At 52.5% G+C, this 23,265-nt stretch overlaps 1 protein-coding gene across 1 annotated transcript in view; it reads right to left on the bottom strand.

The window, feature by feature from the left end:
* Positions 1-23,265, bottom strand: part of ARHGEF39 (Rho guanine nucleotide exchange factor 39) — a gene marked incomplete in the record, with an annotated part of 172,684 nt that overhangs the window by 84,901 nt on the left and 64,518 nt on the right. Inside the window, 2 exon segments of the mRNA XM_077478238.1 lie at positions 16,902-16,972; positions 20,008-20,126. Of these exon segments, the coding sequence (XP_077334364.1) occupies positions 16,902-16,972; positions 20,008-20,126 (190 nt within the window).

Below are 23,265 nucleotides of genomic sequence, written 5' to 3'. Positions count from 1 at the left end.
TGTCCTACAAAGATACAGCGAGGAGGATGTCCTACAAAGACACATCGAGGAGGATGTCCTACAAAGACACAGCGAGGATGTCCTACAAAGACACATCGAGGAGGATGTCCTACAAAGACACAGCGAGGAGGATGTCCTACAAAGACACAGCGAGGAGGATGTCCTACAAAGACACAGCGAGGAGGATGTCCTACAAAGACACAGCGAGGAGGATGTCCTACAAAGACACATCGAGGAGGATGTCCTACAAAGACACATCGAGGAGGATGTCCTACAAAGACACAGCGAGGAGGATGTCCTACAAAGACACAGCGAGGATGTCCTACAAAGACACAGCGAGGAAGTCCTACAAAGACACAGCGAGGAGGAAGTCCTACAAAGACACAGCGAGGAGGATGTCCTACAAAGACACATCGAGGAGGATGTCCTACAAAGACACAGCGAGGAGGATGTCCTACAAAGACACAGCGAGGAGGATGTCCTACAAAGACACATCGAGGATGTCCTACAAAGACACAGCGAGGAGGATGTCCTACAAAGACACAGCGAGGATGTCCTACAAAGACACAGCGAGGAGGATGTCCTACAAAGACACATCGAGGAGGATGTCCTACAAAGACACAGCGAGGAGGATGTCCTACAAAGACACAGCGAGGAGGATGTCCTACAAAGACACAGCGAGGAGGATGTCCTACAAAGACACAGCGAGGAGGATGTCCTACAAAGACACAGCGAGGAGGATGTCCTACAAAGACACAGCGAGGAGGATGTCCTACAAAGACACAGCGAGGAAGTCCTACAAAGACACAGCGAGGAAGTCCTACAAAGACACATCGAGGAAGTCCTACAAAGACACAGCGAGGAGGATGTCCTACAAAGACACAGCGAGGAGGATGTCCTACAAAGACACAGCGAGGAGGATGTCCTACAAAGACACAGCAAGGAGGATGTCCTACAAAGACACAGCGAGGAAGTCCTACAAAGACACAGCGAGGAAGTCCTACAAAGACACATCGAGGAAGTCCAACAAAGACACAGCGAGGAGGATGTCCTACAAAGACACAGCGAGGAGGATGTCCTACAAAGACACAGCGAGGAGGATGTCTTACAAAGACACAGCGAGGATGTCCTACAAAGACACAGCGAGGAGGATGTCCTACAAAGACACATCGAGGAGGATGTCCTACAAAGACACATCGAGGAAGATGTCCTACAAAGACACAGCGAGGATGTCCTACAAAGACACAGCGAGGAGGATGTCCTACAAAGACACAGCGAGGATGTCCTACAAAGACACAGCGAGGAGGATGTCCTACAAAGACACAGCGAGGAGGATGTCCTACAAAGACACATCGAGGATGTCCTACAAAGACACAGCGAGGAGGATGTCCTACAAAGACACATCGAGGAGGATGTCCTACAAAGACACATCGAGGAAGATGTCCTACAAAGACACAGCGAGGATGTCCTACAAAGACACAGCGAGGAGGATGTCCTACAAAGACACAGCGAGGATGTCCTACAAAGACACAGCGAGGAGGATGTCCTACAAAGACACAGCGAGGAGGATGTCCTACAAAGACACAGCGAGGAGGATGTCCTACAAAGACACAGCGAGGATGTCCTACAAAGACACAGCGAGGAGGATGTCCTACAAAGACACAGCGAAGAGGATGTCCTACAAAGACACAGCGAGGATGTCCTACAAAGACACAGCGAGGAGGATGTCCTACAAAGACACATCGAGGAGGATGTCCTACAAAGACACATCGAGGAAGATGTCCTACAAAGACACAGCGAGGAAGTCCTACAAAGATACAGCGAGGATGTCCTACAAAGATACAGCGAGGATGTCCTACAAAGACACAGCGAGGATGTCCTACAAAGACACAGCGAGGAAGATGTCCTACAAAGACACAGCGAGGATGTCCTACAAAGATACAGCGAGGATGTCCTACAAAGATACAGCGAGGATGTCCTACAAAGACACAGCGAGGATGTCCTACAAAGACACAGCGAGGATGTCCTACAAAGACACAGCGAGGAGGATGTCCTACAAAGACACAGCGAGGAAGATGTCCTACAAAGACACAGCGAGGATGTCCTACAAAGATACAGCGAGGATGTCCTACAAAGATACAGCGAGGATGTCCTACAAAGACACAGCGAGGATGTCCTACAAAGACACAGCGAGGATGTCCTACAAAGACACAGCGAGGATGTCCTACAAAGACACAGCGAGGAGGATGTCCTACAAAGACACAGCGAGGATGTCCTACAAAGACACAGCGAGGATGTCCTACAAAGACACAGCGAGGAGGATGTCCTACAAAGACACATCGAGGAAGATGTCCTACAAAGACACAGCGAGGATGTCCTACAAAGATACAGCGAGGATGTCCTACAAAGATACAGCGAGGATGTCCTACAAAGACACAGCGAGGATGTCCTACAAAGACACAGCGAGGATGTCCTACAAAGACACAGCGAGGAGGATGTCCTACAAAGACACAGCGAGGATGTCCTACAAAGACACAGCGAGGATGTCCTACAAAGACACAGCGAGGATGTCCTACAAAGACACAGCGAGGAGGATGTCCTACAAAGACACAAGAGAGGAGGATCTACAAAGACACAGCGAGGAGGATGTCCTACAAAGACACAGCGAGGAGGATGTCCTACAAAGACACAGCGAGGATGTCCTACAAAGACACAGCGAGGAGGATGTCCTACAAAGACACATCGAGGATGTCCTACAAAGACACAGCGAGGAGGATGTCCTACAAAGACACAGCGAGGATGTCCTATAAAGACACATCGAGGAGGATGTCCTACAAAGACACAGCGAGGAGGATGTCCTACAAAGACACAGCGAGGAGGATGTCCTACAAAGACACAGCGAGGAGGATGTCCTACAAAGACACAGCGAGGATGTCCTACAAAGACACAGCGAGGAGGATGTCCTACAAAGACACAGCGAGGATGTCCTACAAAGACACAGCGAGGATGTCCTACAAAGACACAGCGAGGATGTCCTACAAAGACACAGCGAGGAGGATGTCCTACAAAGACACAGCGAGGAGGATGTCCTACAAAGACACAGCGAGGAGGATGTCCTACAAAGACACAGCGAGGAGGATGTCCTACAAAGACACAGCGAGGATGTCCTACAAAGACACAGCGAGGAGGATGTCCTACAAAGACACAGCGAGGAAGATGTCCTACAAAGACACAGCGAGGATGTCCTACAAAGACACAGCGAGGAGGATGTCCTACAAAGACACAGCGAGGATGTCCTACAAAGACACAGTGAGGATGTCCTACAAAGACACAGCGAGGAGGATGTCCTACAAAGACACAGCGAGGAAGATGTCCTACAAAGACACAGCGAGGAGGATGTCCTACAAAGACACAGCGAGGAGGATGTCCTACAAAGACACAGCGAGGAGGATGTCCTACAAAGATACAGCGAGGAGGATGTCCTACAAAGACACATCGAGGAGGATGTCCTACAAAGACACAGCGAGGATGTCCTACAAAGACACATCGAGGAGGATGTCCTACAAAGACACAGCGAGGAGGATGTCCTACAAAGACACAGCGAGGAGGATGTCCTACAAAGACACAGCGAGGATGTCCTACAAAGACACAGCGAGGAAGATGTCCTACAAAGACACAGCGAGGAGGATGTCCTACAAAGACACAGCGAGGATGTCCTACAAAGACACATCGAGGATGTCCTACAAAGACACAGCGAGGAGGATGTCCTACAAAGACACAGCGAGGATGTCCTACAAAGACACAGCGAGGAGGATGTCCTACAAAGACACAGCGAGGATGTCCTACAAAGACACAGCGAGGATGTCCTACAAAGACACATCGAGGATGTCCTACAAAGACACATCGAGGATGTCCTACAAAGACACAGCGAGGAGGATGTCCTACAAAGACACATCGAGGAGGATGTCCTACAAAGACACATCGAGGAGGATGTCCTACAAAGACACAGCGAGGAGGATGTCCTACAAAGACACATCGAGGATGTCCTACAAAGACACAGCGAGGATGTCCTACAAAGACACAGCGAGGAGGATGTCCTACAAAGACACAGCGAGGATGTCCTACAAAGACACAGCGAGGAGGATGTCCTACAAAGACACAGCGAAGAGGATGTCCTACAAAGACACAGGGAGGATGTCCTACAAAGACACAGCGAAGAGGATGTCCTACAAAGACACAGCGAAGAGGATGTCCTACAAAGACACATCGAGGAGGATGTCCTACAAAGACACAGCGAAGAGGATGTCCTACAAAGACACATCGAGGAGGATGTCCTACAAAGACACATCGAGGAGGATGTCCTACAAAGACACAGCGAGGAGGATGTCCTACAAAGACACAGCGAGGAGGATGTCCTACAAAGACACAGCGAGGAGGATGTCCTACAAAGACACAGCGAGGATGTCCTACAAAGACACAGCGAGGAGGATGTCCTACAAAGACACAGCGAGGATGTCCTACAAAGACACAGCGAGGAGGATGTCCTACAAAGACACAGCGAGGATGTCCTACAAAGATACAGCGAGGATGTCCTACAAAGATACAGCGAGGATGTCCTACAAAGACACAGCGAGGATGTCCTACAAAGACACAGAGAGGATGTCCTACAAAGACACAGCGAGGATGTCCTACAAAGACACAGCGAGGAGGATGTCCTACAAAGACACAGCGAGGAGGATGTCCTACAAAGACACAGCGAGGATGTCCTACAAAGACACAGCGAGGATGTCCTACAAAGACACAGCGAGGAGGATGTCCTACAAAGACACATCGAGGATGTCCTATAAAGACACATCGAGGAGGATGTCCTACAAAGACACAGCGAGGAGGATGTCCTACAAAGACACAGCGAGGAGGATGTCCTACAAAGACACAGCGAGGAGGATGTCCTACAAAGACACAGCGAGGATGTCCTACAAAGACACAGCGAGGAGGATGTCCTACAAAGACACAGCGAGGAGGATGTCCTACAAAGACACAGCGAGGATGTCCTACAAAGACACAGCGAGGATGTCCTACAAAGACACAGCGAGGATGTCCTACAAAGACACAGCGAGGAGGATGTCCTACAAAGACACAGCGAGGAGGATGTCCTACAAAGACACAGCGAGGAGGATGTCCTACAAAGACACAGCGAGGAGGATGTCCTACAAAGACACAGCGAGGAGGATGTCCTACAAAGACACAGCGAGGATGTCCTACAAAGACACAGCGAGGAGGATGTCCTACAAAGACACAGCGAGGAAGATGTCCTACAAAGACACAGCGAAGATGTCCTACAAAGACACAGCGAGGAGGATGTCCTACAAAGACACAGCGAGGATGTCCTACAAAGACACAGTGAGGATGTCCTACAAAGACACAGCGAGGAGGATGTCCTACAAAGACACAGCGAGGAAGGTGTGCTACAAAGACACAGCGAGGAGGATGTCCTACAAAGACACAGCGAAGAGGATGTCCTACAAAGACACAGCGAGGAGGATGTCCTACAAAGATACAGCGAGGAGGATGTCCTACAAAGACACATCGAGGAGGATGTCCTACAAAGACACAGCGAGGATGTCCTACAAAGACACATCGAGGAGGATGTCCTACAAAGACACAGCGAGGAGGATGTCCTACAAAGACACAGCGAGGAGGATGTCCTACAAAGACACAGCGAGGAGGATGTCCTACAAAGACACAGCGAGGAGGATGTCCTACAAAGACACATCGAGGAGGATGTCCTACAAAGACACATCGAGGAGGATGTCCTACAAAGACACAGCGAGGAGGATGTCCTACAAAGACACAGCGAGGATGTCCTACAAAGACACAGCGAGGAAGTCCTACAAAGACACAGCGAGGAGGAAGTCCTACAAAGACACAGCGAGGAGGATGTCCTACAAAGACACATCGAGGAGGATGTCCTACAAAGACACAGCGAGGAGGATGTCCTACAAAGACACATCGAGGAGGATGTCCTACAAAGACACAGCGAGGAGGATGTCCTACAAAGACACAGCGAGGAGGATGTCCTACAAAGACACAGCGAGGAGGATGTCCTACAAAGACACAGCGAGGAGGATGTCCTACAAAGACACAGCGAGGAGGATGTCCTACAAAGACACAGCGAGGAGGATGTCCTACAAAGACACAGCGAGGAAGTCCTACAAAGACACAGGGAGGAAGTCCTACAAAGACACATCGAGGAAGTCCTACAAAGACACAGCGAGGAGGATGTCCTACAAAGACACAGCGAGGAGGATGTCCTACAAAGACACAGCGAGGAGGATGTCCTACAAAGACACAGCAAGGAGGATGTCCTACAAAGACACAGCGAGGAAGTCCTACAAAGACACAGCGAGGAAGTCCTACAAAGACACATCGAGGAAGTCCAACAAAGACACAGCGAGGAGGATGTCCTACAAAGACACAGCGAGGAGGATGTCCTACAAAGACACAGCGAGGAGGATGTCCTACAAAGACACAGCGAGGATGTCCTACAAAGACACAGCGAGGAGGATGTCCTACAAAGACACATCGAGGAGGATGTCCTACAAAGACACATCGAGGAAGATGTCCTACAAAGACACAGCGAGGATGTCCTACAAAGACACAGCGAGGAGGATGTCCTACAAAGACACAGCGAGGATGTCCTACAAAGACACAGCGAGGAGGATGTCCTACAAAGACACAGCGAGGAGGATGTCCTACAAAGACACATCGAGGATGTCCTACAAAGACACAGCGAGGAGGATGTCCTACAAAGACACATCGAGGAGGATGTCCTACAAAGACACATCGAGGATGTCCTACAAAGACACAGCGAGGAGGATGTCCTACAAAGACACAGCGAGGATGTCCTACAAAGACACAGCGAGGAGGATGTCCTACAAAGACACAGCGAGGAGGATGTCCTACAAAGACACAGCGAGGAGGATGTCCTACAAAGACACAGCGAGGATGTCCTACAAAGACACAGCGAGGATGTCCTACAAAGACACAGCGAGGAGGATGTCCTACAAAGACACAGCGAGGATGTCCTACAAAGACACAGCGAGGAGGATGTCCTACAAAGACACAGCGAGGAGGATGTCCTACAAAGACACAGCGAGGATGTCCTACAAAGACACAGCGAGGAGGATGTCCTACAAAGACACAGCGAAGAGGATGTCCTACAAAGACACAGCGAGGATGTCCTACAAAGACACAGCGAGGAGGATGTCCTACAAAGACACATCGAGGAGGATGTCCTACAAAGACACATCGAGGAAGATGTCCTACAAAGACACAGCGAGGAAGTCCTACAAAGATACAGCGAGGATGTCCTACAAAGATACAGCGAGGATGTCCTACAAAGACACAGCGAGGATGTCCTACAAAGACACAGCGAGGAAGATGTCCTACAAAGACACAGCGAGGATGTCCTACAAAGATACAGCGAGGATGTCCTACAAAGATACAGCGAGGATGTCCTACAAAGACACAGCGAGGATGTCCTACAAAGACACAGCGAGGATGTCCTACAAAGACACAGCGAGGAGGATGTCCTACAAAGACACAGCGAGGATGTCCTACAAAGACACAGCGAGGAAGATGTCCTACAAAGACACAGCGAGGATGTCCTACAAAGATACAGCGAGGATGTCCTACAAAGATACAGCGAGGATGTCCTACAAAGACACAGCGAGGATGTCCTACAAAGACACAGCGAGGATGTCCTACAAAGACACAGCGAGGATGTCCTACAAAGACACAGCGAGGATGTCCTACAAAGACACAGCGAGGAGGATGTCCTACAAAGACACAGCGAGGATGTCCTACAAAGACACAGCGAGGATGTCCTACAAAGACACAGCGAGGAGGATGTCCTACAAAGACACATCGAGGAAGATGTCCTACAAAGACACAGCGAGGATGTCCTACAAAGATACAGCGAGGATGTCCTACAAAGATACAGCGAGGAGGATGTCCTACAAAGACACAGCGAGGATGTCCTACAAAGACACAGCGAGGAGGATGTCCTACAAAGACACAGCGAGGATGTCCTACAAAGACACAGCGAGGAAGATGTCCTACAAAGACACAGCGAGGATGTCCTACAAAGATACAGCGAGGATGTCCTACAAAGATACAGCGAGGATGTCCTACAAAGACACAGCGAGGAGGATGTCCTACAAAGACACAGCGAGGATGTCCTACAAAGACACAGCGAGGATGTCCTACAAAGACACAGCGAGGATGTCCTACAAAGACACAGCGAGGAGGATGTCCTACAAAGACACAGCGAGGATGTCCTACAAAGACACAGCGAGGATGTCCTACAAAGACACAGCGAGGATGTCCTACAAAGACACAGCGAGGAGGATGTCCTACAAAGACACAAGAGAGGAGGATCTACAAAGACACAGCGAGGAGGATGTCCTACAAAGACACAGCGAGGAGGATGTCCTACAAAGACACAGCGAGGAAGTCCTACAAAGACACAGCGAGGAGGATGTCCTACAAAGACACATCGAGGATGTCCTACAAAGACACAGCGAGGAGGATGTCCTACAAAGACACAGCGAGGATGTCCTATAAAGACACATCGAGGAGGATGTCCTACAAAGACACAGGGAGGAGGATGTCCTACAAAGACACAGCGAGGAGGATGTCCTACAAAGACACAGCGAGGAGGATGTCCTACAAAGACACAGCGAGGATGTCCTACAAAGACACAGCGAGGAGGATGTCCTACAAAGACACAGCGAGGATGTCCTACAAAGACACAGCGAGGATGTCCTACAAAGACACAGCGAGGATGTCCTACAAAGACACAGCGAGGAGGATGTCCTACAAAGACACAGCGAGGAGGATGTCCTACAAAGACACAGCGAGGAGGATGTCCTACAAAGACACAGCGAGGAGGATGTCCTACAAAGACACAGCGAGGATGTCCTACAAAGACACAGCGAGGAGGATGTCCTACAAAGACACAGCGAGGAAGATGTCCTACAAAGACACAGCGAGGATGTCCTACAAAGACACAGCGAGGAGGATGTCCTACAAAGACACAGCGAGGATGTCCTACAAAGACACAGTGAGGATGTCCTACAAAGACACAGCGAGGAGGATGTCCTACAAAGACACAGCGAGGAAGATGTCCTACAAAGACACAGCGAGGAGGATGTCCTACAAAGACACAGCGAGGAGGATGTCCTACAAAGACACAGCGAGGAGGATGTCCTACAAAGATACAGCGAGGAGGATGTCCTACAAAGACACATCGAGGAGGATGTCCTACAAAGACACAGCGAGGATGTCCTACAAAGACACATCGAGGAGGATGTCCTACAAAGACACAGCGAGGAGGATGTCCTACAAAGACACAGCGAGGAGGATGTCCTACAAAGACACAGCGAGGAGGATGTCCTACAAAGACACATCGAGGAGGATGTCCTACAAAGACACAGCGAGGAGGATGTCCTACAAAGACACAGCGAGGAGGATGTCCTACAAAGACACAGCGAGGATGTCCTACAAAGACACAGCGAGGAAGTCCTACAAAGACACAGCGAGGAGGAAGTCCTACAAAGACACAGCGAGGAGGATGTCCTACAAAGACACAGCGAGGAGGATGTCCTACAAAGACACAGCGAGGAGGATGTCCTACAAAAGACACAGCGAGGAGGATGTCCTACAAAGACACAGCGAGGAGGATGTCCTACAAAGACACAGCGAGGAGGATGTCCTACAAAGACACATCGAGGATGTCCTACAAAGACACAGCGAGGAGGATGTCCTACAAAGACACAGCGAGGAGGATGTCCTACAAAGACACAGCGAGGATGTCCTACAAAGACACAGCGAGGATGTCCTACAAAGACACAGCGAGGAGGATGTCCTACAAAGACACAGCGAGGATGTCCTACAAAGACACAGCGAGGAGGATGTCCTACAAAGACACAGCGAGGAGGATGTCCTACAAAGACACAGCGAGGATGTCCTACAAAGACACAGCGAGGAGGATGTCCTACAAAGACACAGCGAAGAGGATGTCCTACAAAGACACAGCGAGGATGTCCTACAAAGACACAGCGAGGAGGATGTCCTACAAAGACACATCGAGGAGGATGTCCTACAAAGACACATCGAGGAAGATGTCCTACAAAGACACAGCGAGGAAGTCCTACAAAGATACAGCGAGGATGTCCTACAAAGATACAGCGAGGATGTCCTACAAAGACACAGCGAGGATGTCCTACAAAGACACAGCGAGGAAGATGTCCTACAAAGACACAGCGAGGATGTCCTACAAAGATACAGCGAGGATGTCCTACAAAGATACAGCGAGGATGTCCTACAAAGACACAGCGAGGATGTCCTACAAAGACACAGCGAGGATGTCCTACAAAGACACAGCGAGGAGGATGTCCTACAAAGACACAGCGAGGATGTCCTACAAAGACACAGCGAGGAAGATGTCCTACAAAGACACAGCGAGGATGTCCTACAAAGATACAGCGAGGATGTCCTACAAAGATACAGCGAGGATGTCCTACAAAGACACAGCGAGGATGTCCTACAAAGACACAGCGAGGATGTCCTACAAAGACACAGCGAGGATGTCCTACAAAGACACAGCGAGGATGTCCTACAAAGACACAGCGAGGAGGATGTCCTACAAAGACACAGCGAGGATGTCCTACAAAGACACAGCGAGGATGTCCTACAAAGACACAGCGAGGAGGATGTCCTACAAAGACACATCGAGGAAGATGTCCTACAAAGACACAGCGAGGATGTCCTACAAAGATACAGCGAGGATGTCCTACAAAGATACAGCGAGGAGGATGTCCTACAAAGACACAGCGAGGATGTCCTACAAAGACACAGCGAGGAGGATGTCCTACAAAGACACAGCGAGGATGTCCTACAAAGACACAGCGAGGAAGATGTCCTACAAAGACACAGCGAGGATGTCCTACAAAGATACAGCGAGGATGTCCTACAAAGATACAGCGAGGATGTCCTACAAAGACACAGCGAGGAGGATGTCCTACAAAGACACAGCGAGGATGTCCTACAAAGACACAGCGAGGATGTCCTACAAAGACACAGCGAGGATGTCCTACAAAGACACAGCGAGGAGGATGTCCTACAAAGACACAGCGAGGATGTCCTACAAAGACACAGCGAGGATGTCCTACAAAGACACAGCGAGGATGTCCTACAAAGACACAGCGAGGAGGATGTCCTACAAAGACACAAGAGAGGAGGATCTACAAAGACACAGCGAGGAGGATGTCCTACAAAGACACAGCGAGGAGGATGTCCTACAAAGACACAGCGAGGAAGTCCTACAAAGACACAGCGAGGAGGATGTCCTACAAAGACACATCGAGGATGTCCTACAAAGACACAGCGAGGAGGATGTCCTACAAAGACACAGCGAGGATGTCCTATAAAGACACATCGAGGAGGATGTCCTACAAAGACACAGGGAGGAGGATGTCCTACAAAGACACAGCGAGGAGGATGTCCTACAAAGACACAGCGAGGAGGATGTCCTACAAAGACACAGCGAGGATGTCCTACAAAGACACAGCGAGGAGGATGTCCTACAAAGACACAGCGAGGATGTCCTACAAAGACACAGCGAGGATGTCCTACAAAGACACAGCGAGGATGTCCTACAAAGACACAGCGAGGAGGATGTCCTACAAAGACACAGCGAGGAGGATGTCCTACAAAGACACAGCGAGGAGGATGTCCTACAAAGACACAGCGAGGAGGATGTCCTACAAAGACACAGCGAGGATGTCCTACAAAGACACAGCGAGGAGGATGTCCTACAAAGACACAGCGAGGAAGATGTCCTACAAAGACACAGCGAGGATGTCCTACAAAGACACAGCGAGGAGGATGTCCTACAAAGACACAGCGAGGATGTCCTACAAAGACACAGTGAGGATGTCCTACAAAGACACAGCGAGGAGGATGTCCTACAAAGACACAGCGAGGAAGATGTCCTACAAAGACACAGCGAGGAGGATGTCCTACAAAGACACAGCGAGGAGGATGTCCTACAAAGACACAGCGAGGAGGATGTCCTACAAAGATACAGCGAGGAGGATGTCCTACAAAGACACATCGAGGAGGATGTCCTACAAAGACACAGCGAGGATGTCCTACAAAGACACATCGAGGAGGATGTCCTACAAAGACACAGCGAGGAGGATGTCCTACAAAGACACAGCGAGGAGGATGTCCTACAAAGACACAGCGAGGAGGATGTCCTACAAAGACACATCGAGGAGGATGTCCTACAAAGACACAGCGAGGAGGATGTCCTACAAAGACACAGCGAGGAGGATGTCCTACAAAGACACAGCGAGGATGTCCTACAAAGACACAGCGAGGAAGTCCTACAAAGACACAGCGAGGAGGAAGTCCTACAAAGACACAGCGAGGAGGATGTCCTACAAAGACACAGCGAGGAGGATGTCCTACAAAGACACAGCGAGGAGGATGTCCTACAAAAGACACAGCGAGGAGGATGTCCTACAAAGACACAGCGAGGAGGATGTCCTACAAAGACACAGCGAGGAGGATGTCCTACAAAGACACATCGAGGATGTCCTACAAAGACACAGCGAGGAGGATGTCCTACAAAGACACAGCTAGGATGTCCTACAAAGACACAGCGAGGATGTCCTACAAAGACACAGCGAGGAGGATGTCCTACAAAGACACAGCGAGGATGTCCTACAAAGACACAGCGAGGAGGATGTCCTACAAAGACACAGCGAGGAGGATGTCCTACAAAGACACAGCGAGGAAGTCCTACAAAGACACAGCGAGGAAGATGTCCTACAAAGACACAGCGAGGAGGATGTCCTACAAAGACACAGCGAGGAAGTCCTACAAAGACACAGCGAGGAAGATGTCCTACAAAGACACAGCGAGGAAGATGTCCTACAAAGACACATCGAGGAAGTCCTACAAAGACACAGCGAGGAGGATGTCCTACAAAGACACAGCGAGGAGGATGTCCTACAAAGACACAGCGAGGAGGATGTCCTACAAAGACACAGCGAGGAGGATGTCCTACAAAGACACAGCGAGGAGGATGTCCTACAAAGACACAGCGAGGAAGTCCTACAAAGACACATCGAGGAAGTCCTACAAAGACACAGCGAGGAAGTCCTACAAAGACACAGCGAGGAGGATGTCCTACAAAGACACAGCGAGGAGGATGTCCTACAAAGACACAGCGAGGAGGATGTCCTACAAAGACACAGCGAGGAGGATGTCCTACAAAGACACATCGAGGATGTCCTACAAAGACACAGCGAGGATGTCCTACAAAGACACAGCGAGGATGTCCTACAAAGACACAGCGAGGAGGATGTCCTACAAAGACACAGCGAGGATGTCCTACAAAGACACAGCGAGGAGGATGTCCTACAAAGACACAGCGAGGAGGATGTCCTACAAAGACACATCGAGGATGTCCTACAAAGACACAGCGAGGATGTCCTACAAAGACACAGCGAGGAGGATGTCCTACAAAGACACAGCGAGGATGTCCTACAAAGACACAGCGAGGAGGATGTCCTACAAAGACACAGCGAGGAAGTCCTACAAAGACACAGCGAGGAAGTCCTACAAAGACACATCGAGGAAGTCCTACAAAGACACAGCGAGGAGGATGTCCTACAAAGACACAGCGAGGAGGATGTCCTACAAAGACACAGCGAGGAGGATGTCCTACAAAGACACAGCGAGGAGGATGTCCTACAAAGACACAGCGAGGATGTCCTACAAAGACACAGTGAGGAGGATGTCCTACAAAGATACAGCGAGGAGGATGTCCTACAAAGACACAGCGAGGAGGATGTCCTACAAAGACACAGCGAGGAGGATGTCCTACAAAGACACATCGAGGATGTCCTACAAAGACACAGCGAGGAGGATGTCCTACAAAGACACATCGAGGATGTCCTACAAAGACACAGCGAGGAGGATGTCCTACAAAGACACAGCGAGGAGGATGTCCTACAAAGACACATCGAGGATGTCCTACAAAGACACAGCGAGGAGGATGTCCTACAAAGACACAGCGAGTAGGATGTCCTACAAAGACACATCGAGGATGTCCTACAAAGACACATCGAGGATGTCCTACAAAGACACATCGAGGAGGATGTCCTACAAAGACACAGCGAGGATGTCCTACAAAGACACAGCGAGGAGGATGTCCTACAAAGACACAGCGAGGAGGATGTCCTACAAAGATACAGCGAGGATGTCCTACAAAGACACAGCGAGGAGGATGTCCTACAAAGACACAGCGAGGAGGATGTCCTACAAAGACACAGCGAGGAGGATGTACAAAGACACAGCGAGGAGGATGTACAAAGACACAGCGAGGAGGATGTCCTACAAAGACACAGCGAGGATGTCCTACAAAGACACAGTGAGGATGTCCTACAAAGACACAGCGAGGAGGATGTCCTACAAAGACACATCGAGGAAGTCCTACAAAGACACAGCGAGGAAGTCCTACAAAGACACAGCGAGGAAGTCCTACAAAGACACAGCGAGGATGTCCTATAAAGACACAGCGAGGATGTCCTACAAAGACACAGCGAGGAGGATGTCCTACAAAGACACAGCGAGGAGGATGTCCTACAAAGACACAGCGAGGAGGATGTCCTACAAAGACACAGCGAGGAGGATGTCCTACAAAGACACAGCGAGGATGTCCTATAAAGACACAGCGAGGAGGATGTCCTACAAAGACACAGCGAGGAGGATGTCCTACAAAGACACATCGAGGATGTCCTACAAAGACACAGCGAGGATGTCCTACAAAGACACAGCGAGGATGTCCTACAAAGACACAGCGAGGATGTCCTACAAAGACACAGCGAGGATGTCCTACAAAGACACAGCGAGGATGTCCTACAAAGACACAGCGAGGAGGATGTCCTACAAAGACACAGCGAGGATGTCCTATAAAGACACAGTGAGGAGGATGTCCTACAAAGACACAGCGAGGAGGATGTCCTACAAAGACACATCGAGGATGTCCTACAAAGACACAGCGAGGATGTCCTACAAAGACACAGCGAGGAGGATGTCCTACAAAGACACAGCGAGGATGTCCTACAAAGACACAGCGAGGAGGATGTCCTACAAAGACACAGCGAGGAAGTCCTACAAAGACACAGCGAGGAAGTCCTACAAAGACACATCGAGGAAGTCCTACAAAGACACAGCGAGGAGGATGTCCTACAAAGACACAGCGAGGAGGATGTCCTACAAAGACACAGCGAGGAGGATGTCCTACAAAGACACAGCGAGGAGGATGTCCTACAAAGACACAGCAAGGAGGATGTCCTACAAAGACACAGCGAGGAGGATGTCCTACAAAGACACATCGAGGAGGATGTCCTACAAAGACACAGCGAGGAGGATGTCCTACAAAGACACAGCGAGGAGGATGTCCTACAAAGACACAGCGAGGATGTCCTACAAAGACACAGCGAGGAGGATGTCCTACAAAGACACATCGAGGAGGATGTCCTACAAAGACACAGCGAGGAGGATGTCCTACAAAGACACAGCGAGGAGGATGTCCTACAAAGACACAGCGAGGAGGATGTCCTACAAAGACACAGCGAGGAGGATGTCCTACAAAGACACAGCGAGGAGGATGTCCTACAAAGACACATCGAGGATGTCCTACAAAGACACAGCGAGGATGTCCTACAAAGACACAGCGAGGAGGATGTCCTACAAAGATACAGCGAGGATGTCCTACAAAGACACAGCGAGGAGGATGTCCTACAAAGACACAGCGAGGAGGATGTCCTACAAAGACACAGCGAGGAGGATGTACAAAGACACAGCGAGGAGGATGTCCTACAAAGACACAGCGAGGATGTCCTACAAAGACACAGTGAGGAGGATGTCCTACAAAGACACAGCGAGGAAGTCCTACAAAGACACAGTGAGGAGGATGTCCTACAAAGACACAGCGAGGAGGATGTCCTACAAAGACACAGCGAGGAGGATGTCCTACAAAGACACAGCGAGGAGGATGTCCTACAAAGACACAGCGAGGAGGATGTCCTACAAAGACACAGCGAGGAGGATGTCCTACAAAGACACAGCGAGGAGGATGTCCTACAAAGACACAGCGAGGAGGATGTCCTACAAAGACACAGCGAGGAGGATGTCCTACAAAGACACAGCGAGGAGGATGTACAAAGACACAGCGAGGAGGATGTACAAAGACACAGCGAGGAGGATGTCCTACAAAGACACAGCGAGGATGTCCTACAAAGACACAGTGAGGAGGATGTCCTACAAAGACACAGCGAGGAAGTCCTACAAAGACACAGTGAGGAGGATGTCCTACAAAGACACAGCGAGGAGGATGTCCTACAAAGACACAGCGAGGAGGATGTCCTACAAAGACACAGCGAGGAGGATGTCCTACAAAGACACAGCGAGGAGGATGTCCTACAAAGACACAGCGAGGAGGATGTCCTACAAAGACACAGCGAGGAGGATGTCCTACAAAGACACAGCGAGGAGGATGTCCTACAAAGACACAGCGAGGAGGATGTCCTACAAAGACACAGCGAGGAGGATGTACAAAGATCTCAGGAATGGTTGGTGGGCTGACTGCTCTCTATGGGAAGGAATGCAGGAGAGGAGGTCTGCTGGGAACCTCTAGAACCCGTGAGACGTGTCAGAGCTTTGCTGATGCGGAATGTTCTGGAGGGATATGAAGGCACATGGGGGAGGTGCGGCCCCTGCAGAGGGACACATCTCAGATACTATGACGGGGGTGTACTCACCATTCAGCTGTACAGACTCCGTACTTCCAGGAAAATTATTCCCAACCAGATCTGTCAGATAATGCCGATATCTGCAAACAAGACATCAGAGAAGAAGAGCATTATGTGAGGCAGAGAGCGGGGTGGTGGGGGGAAGAGGACAGAAAGACCAATGGCGGAGAAGAAGGGGGAGGAGACAGGGGTGACACAGAGAAGAAGGGGGAGGAGAAAGGGGTGACACGGAGAAGAAGGGGGAGGAGACAGGGGTGACACGGAGAAGAAGGGGGAGGAGACGGGTGACACAGAGAAGAAGGGGGAGGAGAAAGGGGTGACACGGAGAAGAAGGGGGAGGAGACAGGGGTGACACGGAGAAGAAGGGGGAGGAGACGGGTGACACGGAGAAGAAGGGGGAGGAGAAAGGGATGACACGGAGAAGAAGGGGGAGGAGAAAGGGGTGACACGGGGAAGAAGGGGGAGGAGAAAGGGGTGACACGGGGAAGAAGGGGGAGGAGAAAGGGGTGACACGGGGAAGAAGGGGGAGGAGAGAGGGGTGACACGTAGAAGAAGGGGGAGGAGACAGGGGTGACACGGAGAAGAAGGGGGAGGAGACGGGTGACACGGAGAAGAAGGGGGAGGAGAAAGGGGTGACACGGAGAAGAAGGGGGAGGAGAAAGGGGTGACACGGAGAAGAAGGGGGAGGAGACGGGTGACACGGAGAAGAAGGGGGAGGAGAAAGGGGTGACACGGAGAAGAAGGGGGAGGAGAAAGGGATGACACGGAGAAGAAGGGGGAGGAGAAAGGGGTGACACGGGGAAGAAGGGGGAGGAGAAAGGGGTGACACGGGGAAGAAGGGGGAGGAGAGAGGGGTGACACGTAGAAGAAGGGGGAGGAGACAGGGGTGACACGGAGAAGAAGGGGGAGGAGACGGGTGACACGGAGAAGAAGGGGGAGGAGAAAGGGGTGACACGGAGAAGAAGGGGGAGGAGAAAGGGGTGACACGGAGAAGAAGGGGGAGGAGACGGGTGACACGGAGAAGAAGGGGGAGGAGAAAGGGGTGACACGGAGAAGAAGGGGGAGGAGAAAGGGGTGACACGGAGAAGAAGGGGGAGGAGAGAGGGGTGACACGGAAGAAGAAGGGGGAGGAGAAAGGGGTGACACAGAAGAAGAAAGGGGAGGAGAGAGGGGTGACACAGAGAAGAAGGGGGAGGAGACAGGGGTGACACGGGGAAGAAGGGGGAGGAGAGAGGGGTGACACGGAGAAGAAGGGGGAGGAGAAAGGGGTGACACGGAAGAAGAAGGGGGAGGAGAAAGGGGTGACACGGAAAAGAAGGGGGAGCAGAGAGGGGTTACACGGAGAAGAAGGGGGAGGAGACAGGGGTGACACGGGGAAGAAGGGGGAGGAGAAAGGGGTGACACGGAGAAGAAGGGGGAGGAGACAGGGGTGACACGGAGAAGAAGGGGGAGGAGAGAGGAGTGACACGGGGAAGAAGGGGGAGGAGACAGGGGTGACACGGGGAGGAAGGGGGAGGAGACAGGGGGTGACATGGGAAGAAGGGGGAGGAGACAGGGGTTACACGGAGAAGAAGGGGGAGGAGAGCGGGGTGACACAGAGAAGAAGGGGGAGGAGAGAGGGGTGAGACGGGGAAGAAGGGGGAGGAGAGAGGGGTGAGACGGGGAAGAAGGGGGAGGAGACAGGGGTGACACGGGGAGGAAGGGGGAGGAGAGAGGGGTGAGACGGGGAAGGAGGGGGAGGAGACAGGGGTGACACAGAAAAGAAGGGGGAGGAGAGAGGGGTGAGACGGGGAAGAAGGGGGAGGAGACAGGGGTGACACGGGGAGGAAGGGGGAGGAGACAGGGGGTGACATGGGAAGAAGGGGGAGGAGACAGGGGTGACACGGAGAATTAGGGGGAGGAGACAGGGGGTGACACGGAGAAGAAGGGGGAGGAGAGAGGGGTGACACGGAGAAGAAGGGGGAGGAGACAGGGGTGACACGGAGAAGAAGGGGGAGGAGAAAGGGGTGACACGGAGAAGAAGGGGGAGGAGACAGGGGTGACACGGAGAAGAAGGGGGAGGAGACGGGTGACACGGAGAAGAAGGGGGAGGAGAAAGGGGTGACACGGAGAAGAAGGGGGAGGAGAGAGGGGTGACACGGAAGAAGAAGGGGGAGGAGAAAGGGGTGACACAGAAGAAGAAGGGGGAGGAGACAGGGGTGACACGGAGAAGAAGGGGGAGGAGAGAGGGGTGACACAGAGAAGAAGGGGGAGGAGACAGGGGTGACACGGGGAAGAAGGGGGAGGAGAGAGGGGTGACACGGAAGAAGAAGGGGGAGGAGAAAGGGGTGACACGGAAAAGAAGGGGGAGGAGAGAGGGGTTACACGGAGAAGAAGGGGGAGGAGACAGGGGTGACACGGGAAAGAAGGGGGAGGAGAGAGGGGGTGACACAGAGAAGAAGGGGGAGGAGACAGGGGTGACAGGGGAAAGAAGGGGGAGGAGAAAGGGGTGACACGGAGAAGAAGGGGGAGGAGACAGGGGTGACACGGAGAAGAAGGGGGAGGAGAGAGGGGTGACACGGGGAAGAAGGGGGAGGAGAGAGGGGTGACACGGGGAAGAAGGGGGAGGAGACAGGGGTGACACGGGGAGGAGACAGGGGGTGACATGGGAAGAAGGGGGAGGAGACAGGGGTTACACGGAGAAGAAGGGGTAGGAGAGCGGGGTGACACAGAGAAGAAGGGGGAGGAGACAGGGGTGACACGGAGAAGAAGGGGGAGGAGAGAGGGGTGAGACGGGGAAGAAGGGGGAGGAGACAGGGGGTGACACGGGGAGGAAGGGGGAGGAGACAGAGGGTGACATGGGAAGAAGGGGGAGGAGACAGGGGTGACACGGAGAAGAAGGGGGAGGAGACAGGGGTGACACGGAGAAGACGGGGGAGGAGACAGGGGTGACAAGGAGAAGAAGGGGGAGGAGACAGGGGTGACACGGAGAAGAAGGGGCAGGAGAGAGGGGTGGGTTCTAGGGTCCAACAAGTCCAATTAGTTCTGGGTCCAGGTGGGAGGTCCGTTTGTGGGATTTCATCACCCACATGTGGTGTCAGCAAACGTTTCTGAACTTCCACACAAGACAACTTACCTGACCAATCGATGAAGAGGAAGTTCCAGAAGCTCTTCCAGGGTTTGGCCTTGAAATTCCGGACGTGATTCCTGCAATTTCTTAAATCGCGCAAAAGATTTATTCTTCTTTGTCTGGGTCTACAATAAAAATATGAATCCAGAAGGACGGGTCCGGCATGTCCGGGCATGTCTGGGCACTCACACTACTCATTCATGAAAGGGAGCTTTATACCCTAATAAAATACCACATATGTCCAACCAAGGATTGGCATCACAATGTCACCGTACATCACCTGTACAGCCAGAGACCCCACCCCCTCACCTCTACAACCAGAAACCCCACCCCCTCACCTCTACAACCAGAGACCCCACCCCCTCACCTCTACAACCAGAGACCCCACCCCCTCACCTCTACAACCAGAGACCCCACCCCCTCACCTCTACAACCAGAGATCCAACCCCCAAATCTCTACAACCAGAGACCCCACCCCCTCACCTCTACAACCAGAGATCCAACCCCCTCACCTCTACAACCAGAGATCCAACCCCCTCACCTCTACAACCAGAAACCCCACCCCCTCACCTCTACAACCAGAAACCCCACCCCCTCACCTCTACAACCAGAGATCCAACCCCCTCACCTCTACAACCAGAGATCCAACCCCCTCACCTCTACAACCAGAAACCCCACCCCCTCACCTCTACAACCAGAAACCCCACCCCCTCACCTCTACAACCAGAGACCCCACCCCCTCACCTCTACAACCAGAGACCCCACCCCCTCACCTCTACAACCAGAGACCCCACCCCCTCACCTCTACAACCAGAGACCCCACCCCCTCACCTCTACAACCAGAGATCCAACCCCCTCACCTCTACAACCAGAAACCCCACCCCCTCACCTCTACAACCAGAAACCCCACCCCCTCACCTCTACAACCAGAGATCCAACCCCCTCACCTCTACAACCAGAAACCCCACCCCCTCACCTCTACAACCAGAAACCCCACCCCCTCACCTCTACAACCAGAGATCCAACCCCCTCACCTCTACAACCAGAAACCCCACCCCCTCACCTCTACAACCAGAAACCCCACCCCCTCACCTCTACAACCAGAAACCCCACCCCCTCACCTCTACAACCAGAGATCCAACCCCCTCACCTCTACAACCAGAGATCCAACCCCCTCACCTCCACAACCAGAAACCCCACCCCCTCACCTCTACAACCAGAAACCCCACCCCCTCACCTCTACAACCAGAGACCCCACCCCCTCACCTCTACAACCAGAGACCCCACCCCCTCACCTCTACAACCAGAGACCCAACCCCCTCACCTCTACAACCAGAGACCCCACCCCCTCACCTCTACAACCAGAGATCCAACCCCCAAATCTCTACAACCAGAGATCCAACCCCCTCACCTCTACAACCAGAGACCCCACCCCCTCACCTCTACAACCAGAAACCCCACCCCCTCACCTCTACAACCAGAAACCCCACCCCTCACCTCTACAACCAGAGATCCCACCCCCTCACCTCTACAACCAGAGACCCCACCCCCTCACCTCTACAACCAGAAACCCCACCCCCTCACCTCTACAACCAGAAACCCCACCCCCTCACCTCTACAACCAGAAACCCCACCCCCTCACCTCTACAACCAGAGATCCAACCCCCTCACCTCTACAACCAGAAACCCCACCCCCTCACCTCTACAACCAGAAACCCCACCCCCTCACCTCTACAACCAGAGATCCAACCCCCTCACCTCTACAACCAGAAACCCCACCCCCTCACCTCTACAACCAGAAACCCCACCCCCTCACCTCTACAACCAGAGATCCAACCCCCTCACCTCTACAACCAGAGACCCCACCCCCTCACCTCTACAACCAGAAACCCCACCCCCTCACCTCTACAACCAGAGATCCAACCCCCTCACCTCTACAACCAGAGATCCAACCCCCTCACCTCCACAACCAGAAACCCCACCCCCTCACCTCTACAACCAGAGACCCCACCCCCTCACCTCTACAACCAAAAACCCCACCCCCTCACCTCTACAACCAGAAACCCCACCCCCTCACCTCTACAACCAGAAACTCCACCCCCTCACCTCTACAACCAGAAACCCCACCCCCTCACCTCTACAACCAGAGACCCCACCCCCTCACTTCTACAACCAGAAACCCCACCCCCTCACCTCTACAACCAGAGACCCCACCCCCTCACCTCTACAACCAGAGACCCCACCCCCTCACCTCTACAACCAGAGACCCCACCCCCTCACCTCTACAACCAGAGACCCCACCCCCTCACCTCTACAACCAGAGACCCCACCCCCTCACCTCTACAACCAGAGACCCCACCCCCTCACCTCTACAACCAGAAACCCCACCCCCAAACCTCTACAACCAGAAACCCCACCCCCTCACCTCTACAACCAGAGACCCCACCCCCTCACCTCTACAACCAGAGATCCAACCCCCAAATCTCTACAACCAGAGATCCAACCCCCTCACCTCTACAACCAGAGACCCCACCCCCTCACCTCTACAACCAGAAACCCCACCCCCTCACCTCTACAACCAGAAACCCCACCCCTCACCTCTACAACCAGAGACCCCACCCCCTCACCTCTACAACCAGAGACCCCACCCCTCACCTCTACAACCAGAGACCCCACCCCCTCACCTCTACAACCAGAGACCCCACCCCCACACCTCTACAACCAGAGATCCCACCCCCTCACCTCTACAACCAGAGACCCCACCCCCTCACCTCTACAACCAGAGATCCAACCCCCTCACCTCTACAACCAGAGATCCAACCCCCTCACCTCTACAACCAGAGATCCAACCCCCTCACCTCCACAACCAGAAACCCCACCCCCTCACCTCTACAACCAGAGACCCCACCCCCTCACCTCTACAACCAAAAACCCCACCCCCTCACCTCTACAACCAGAAACTCCACCCCCTCACCTCTACAACCAGAAACCCCACCCCCTCACCTCTACAACCAGAAACTCCACCCCCTCACCTCTACAACCAGAGATCCAACCCCCAAACCTCTACAACCAGAAACCCCACCCCCTCACCTCTACAACCAGAGATCCAACCCCCTCACCTCTACAACCAGAAACCCCACCCCCTCACCTCTACAACCAGAAACCCCACCCCCTCACCTCTACAACCAGAGACCCCACCCCCTCACCTCTACAACCAGAGACCCCACCCCCTCACCTCTACAACCAGAGACCCCACCCCCTCAC

This window comes from Lithobates pipiens, unplaced genomic scaffold, assembly GCF_037356315.1.
Source record: "Lithobates pipiens isolate NorthernLeopardFrog02 unplaced genomic scaffold, aLitPip1_a1.2 Scaffold_13, whole genome shotgun sequence".
In the NCBI taxonomy this organism is placed as follows: domain Eukaryota; kingdom Metazoa; phylum Chordata; class Amphibia; order Anura; family Ranidae; genus Lithobates; species Lithobates pipiens.
The sequence above is the reverse complement of the archived record's forward strand: the minus strand, read 5'-3'. Positions and strand labels throughout refer to the sequence as shown.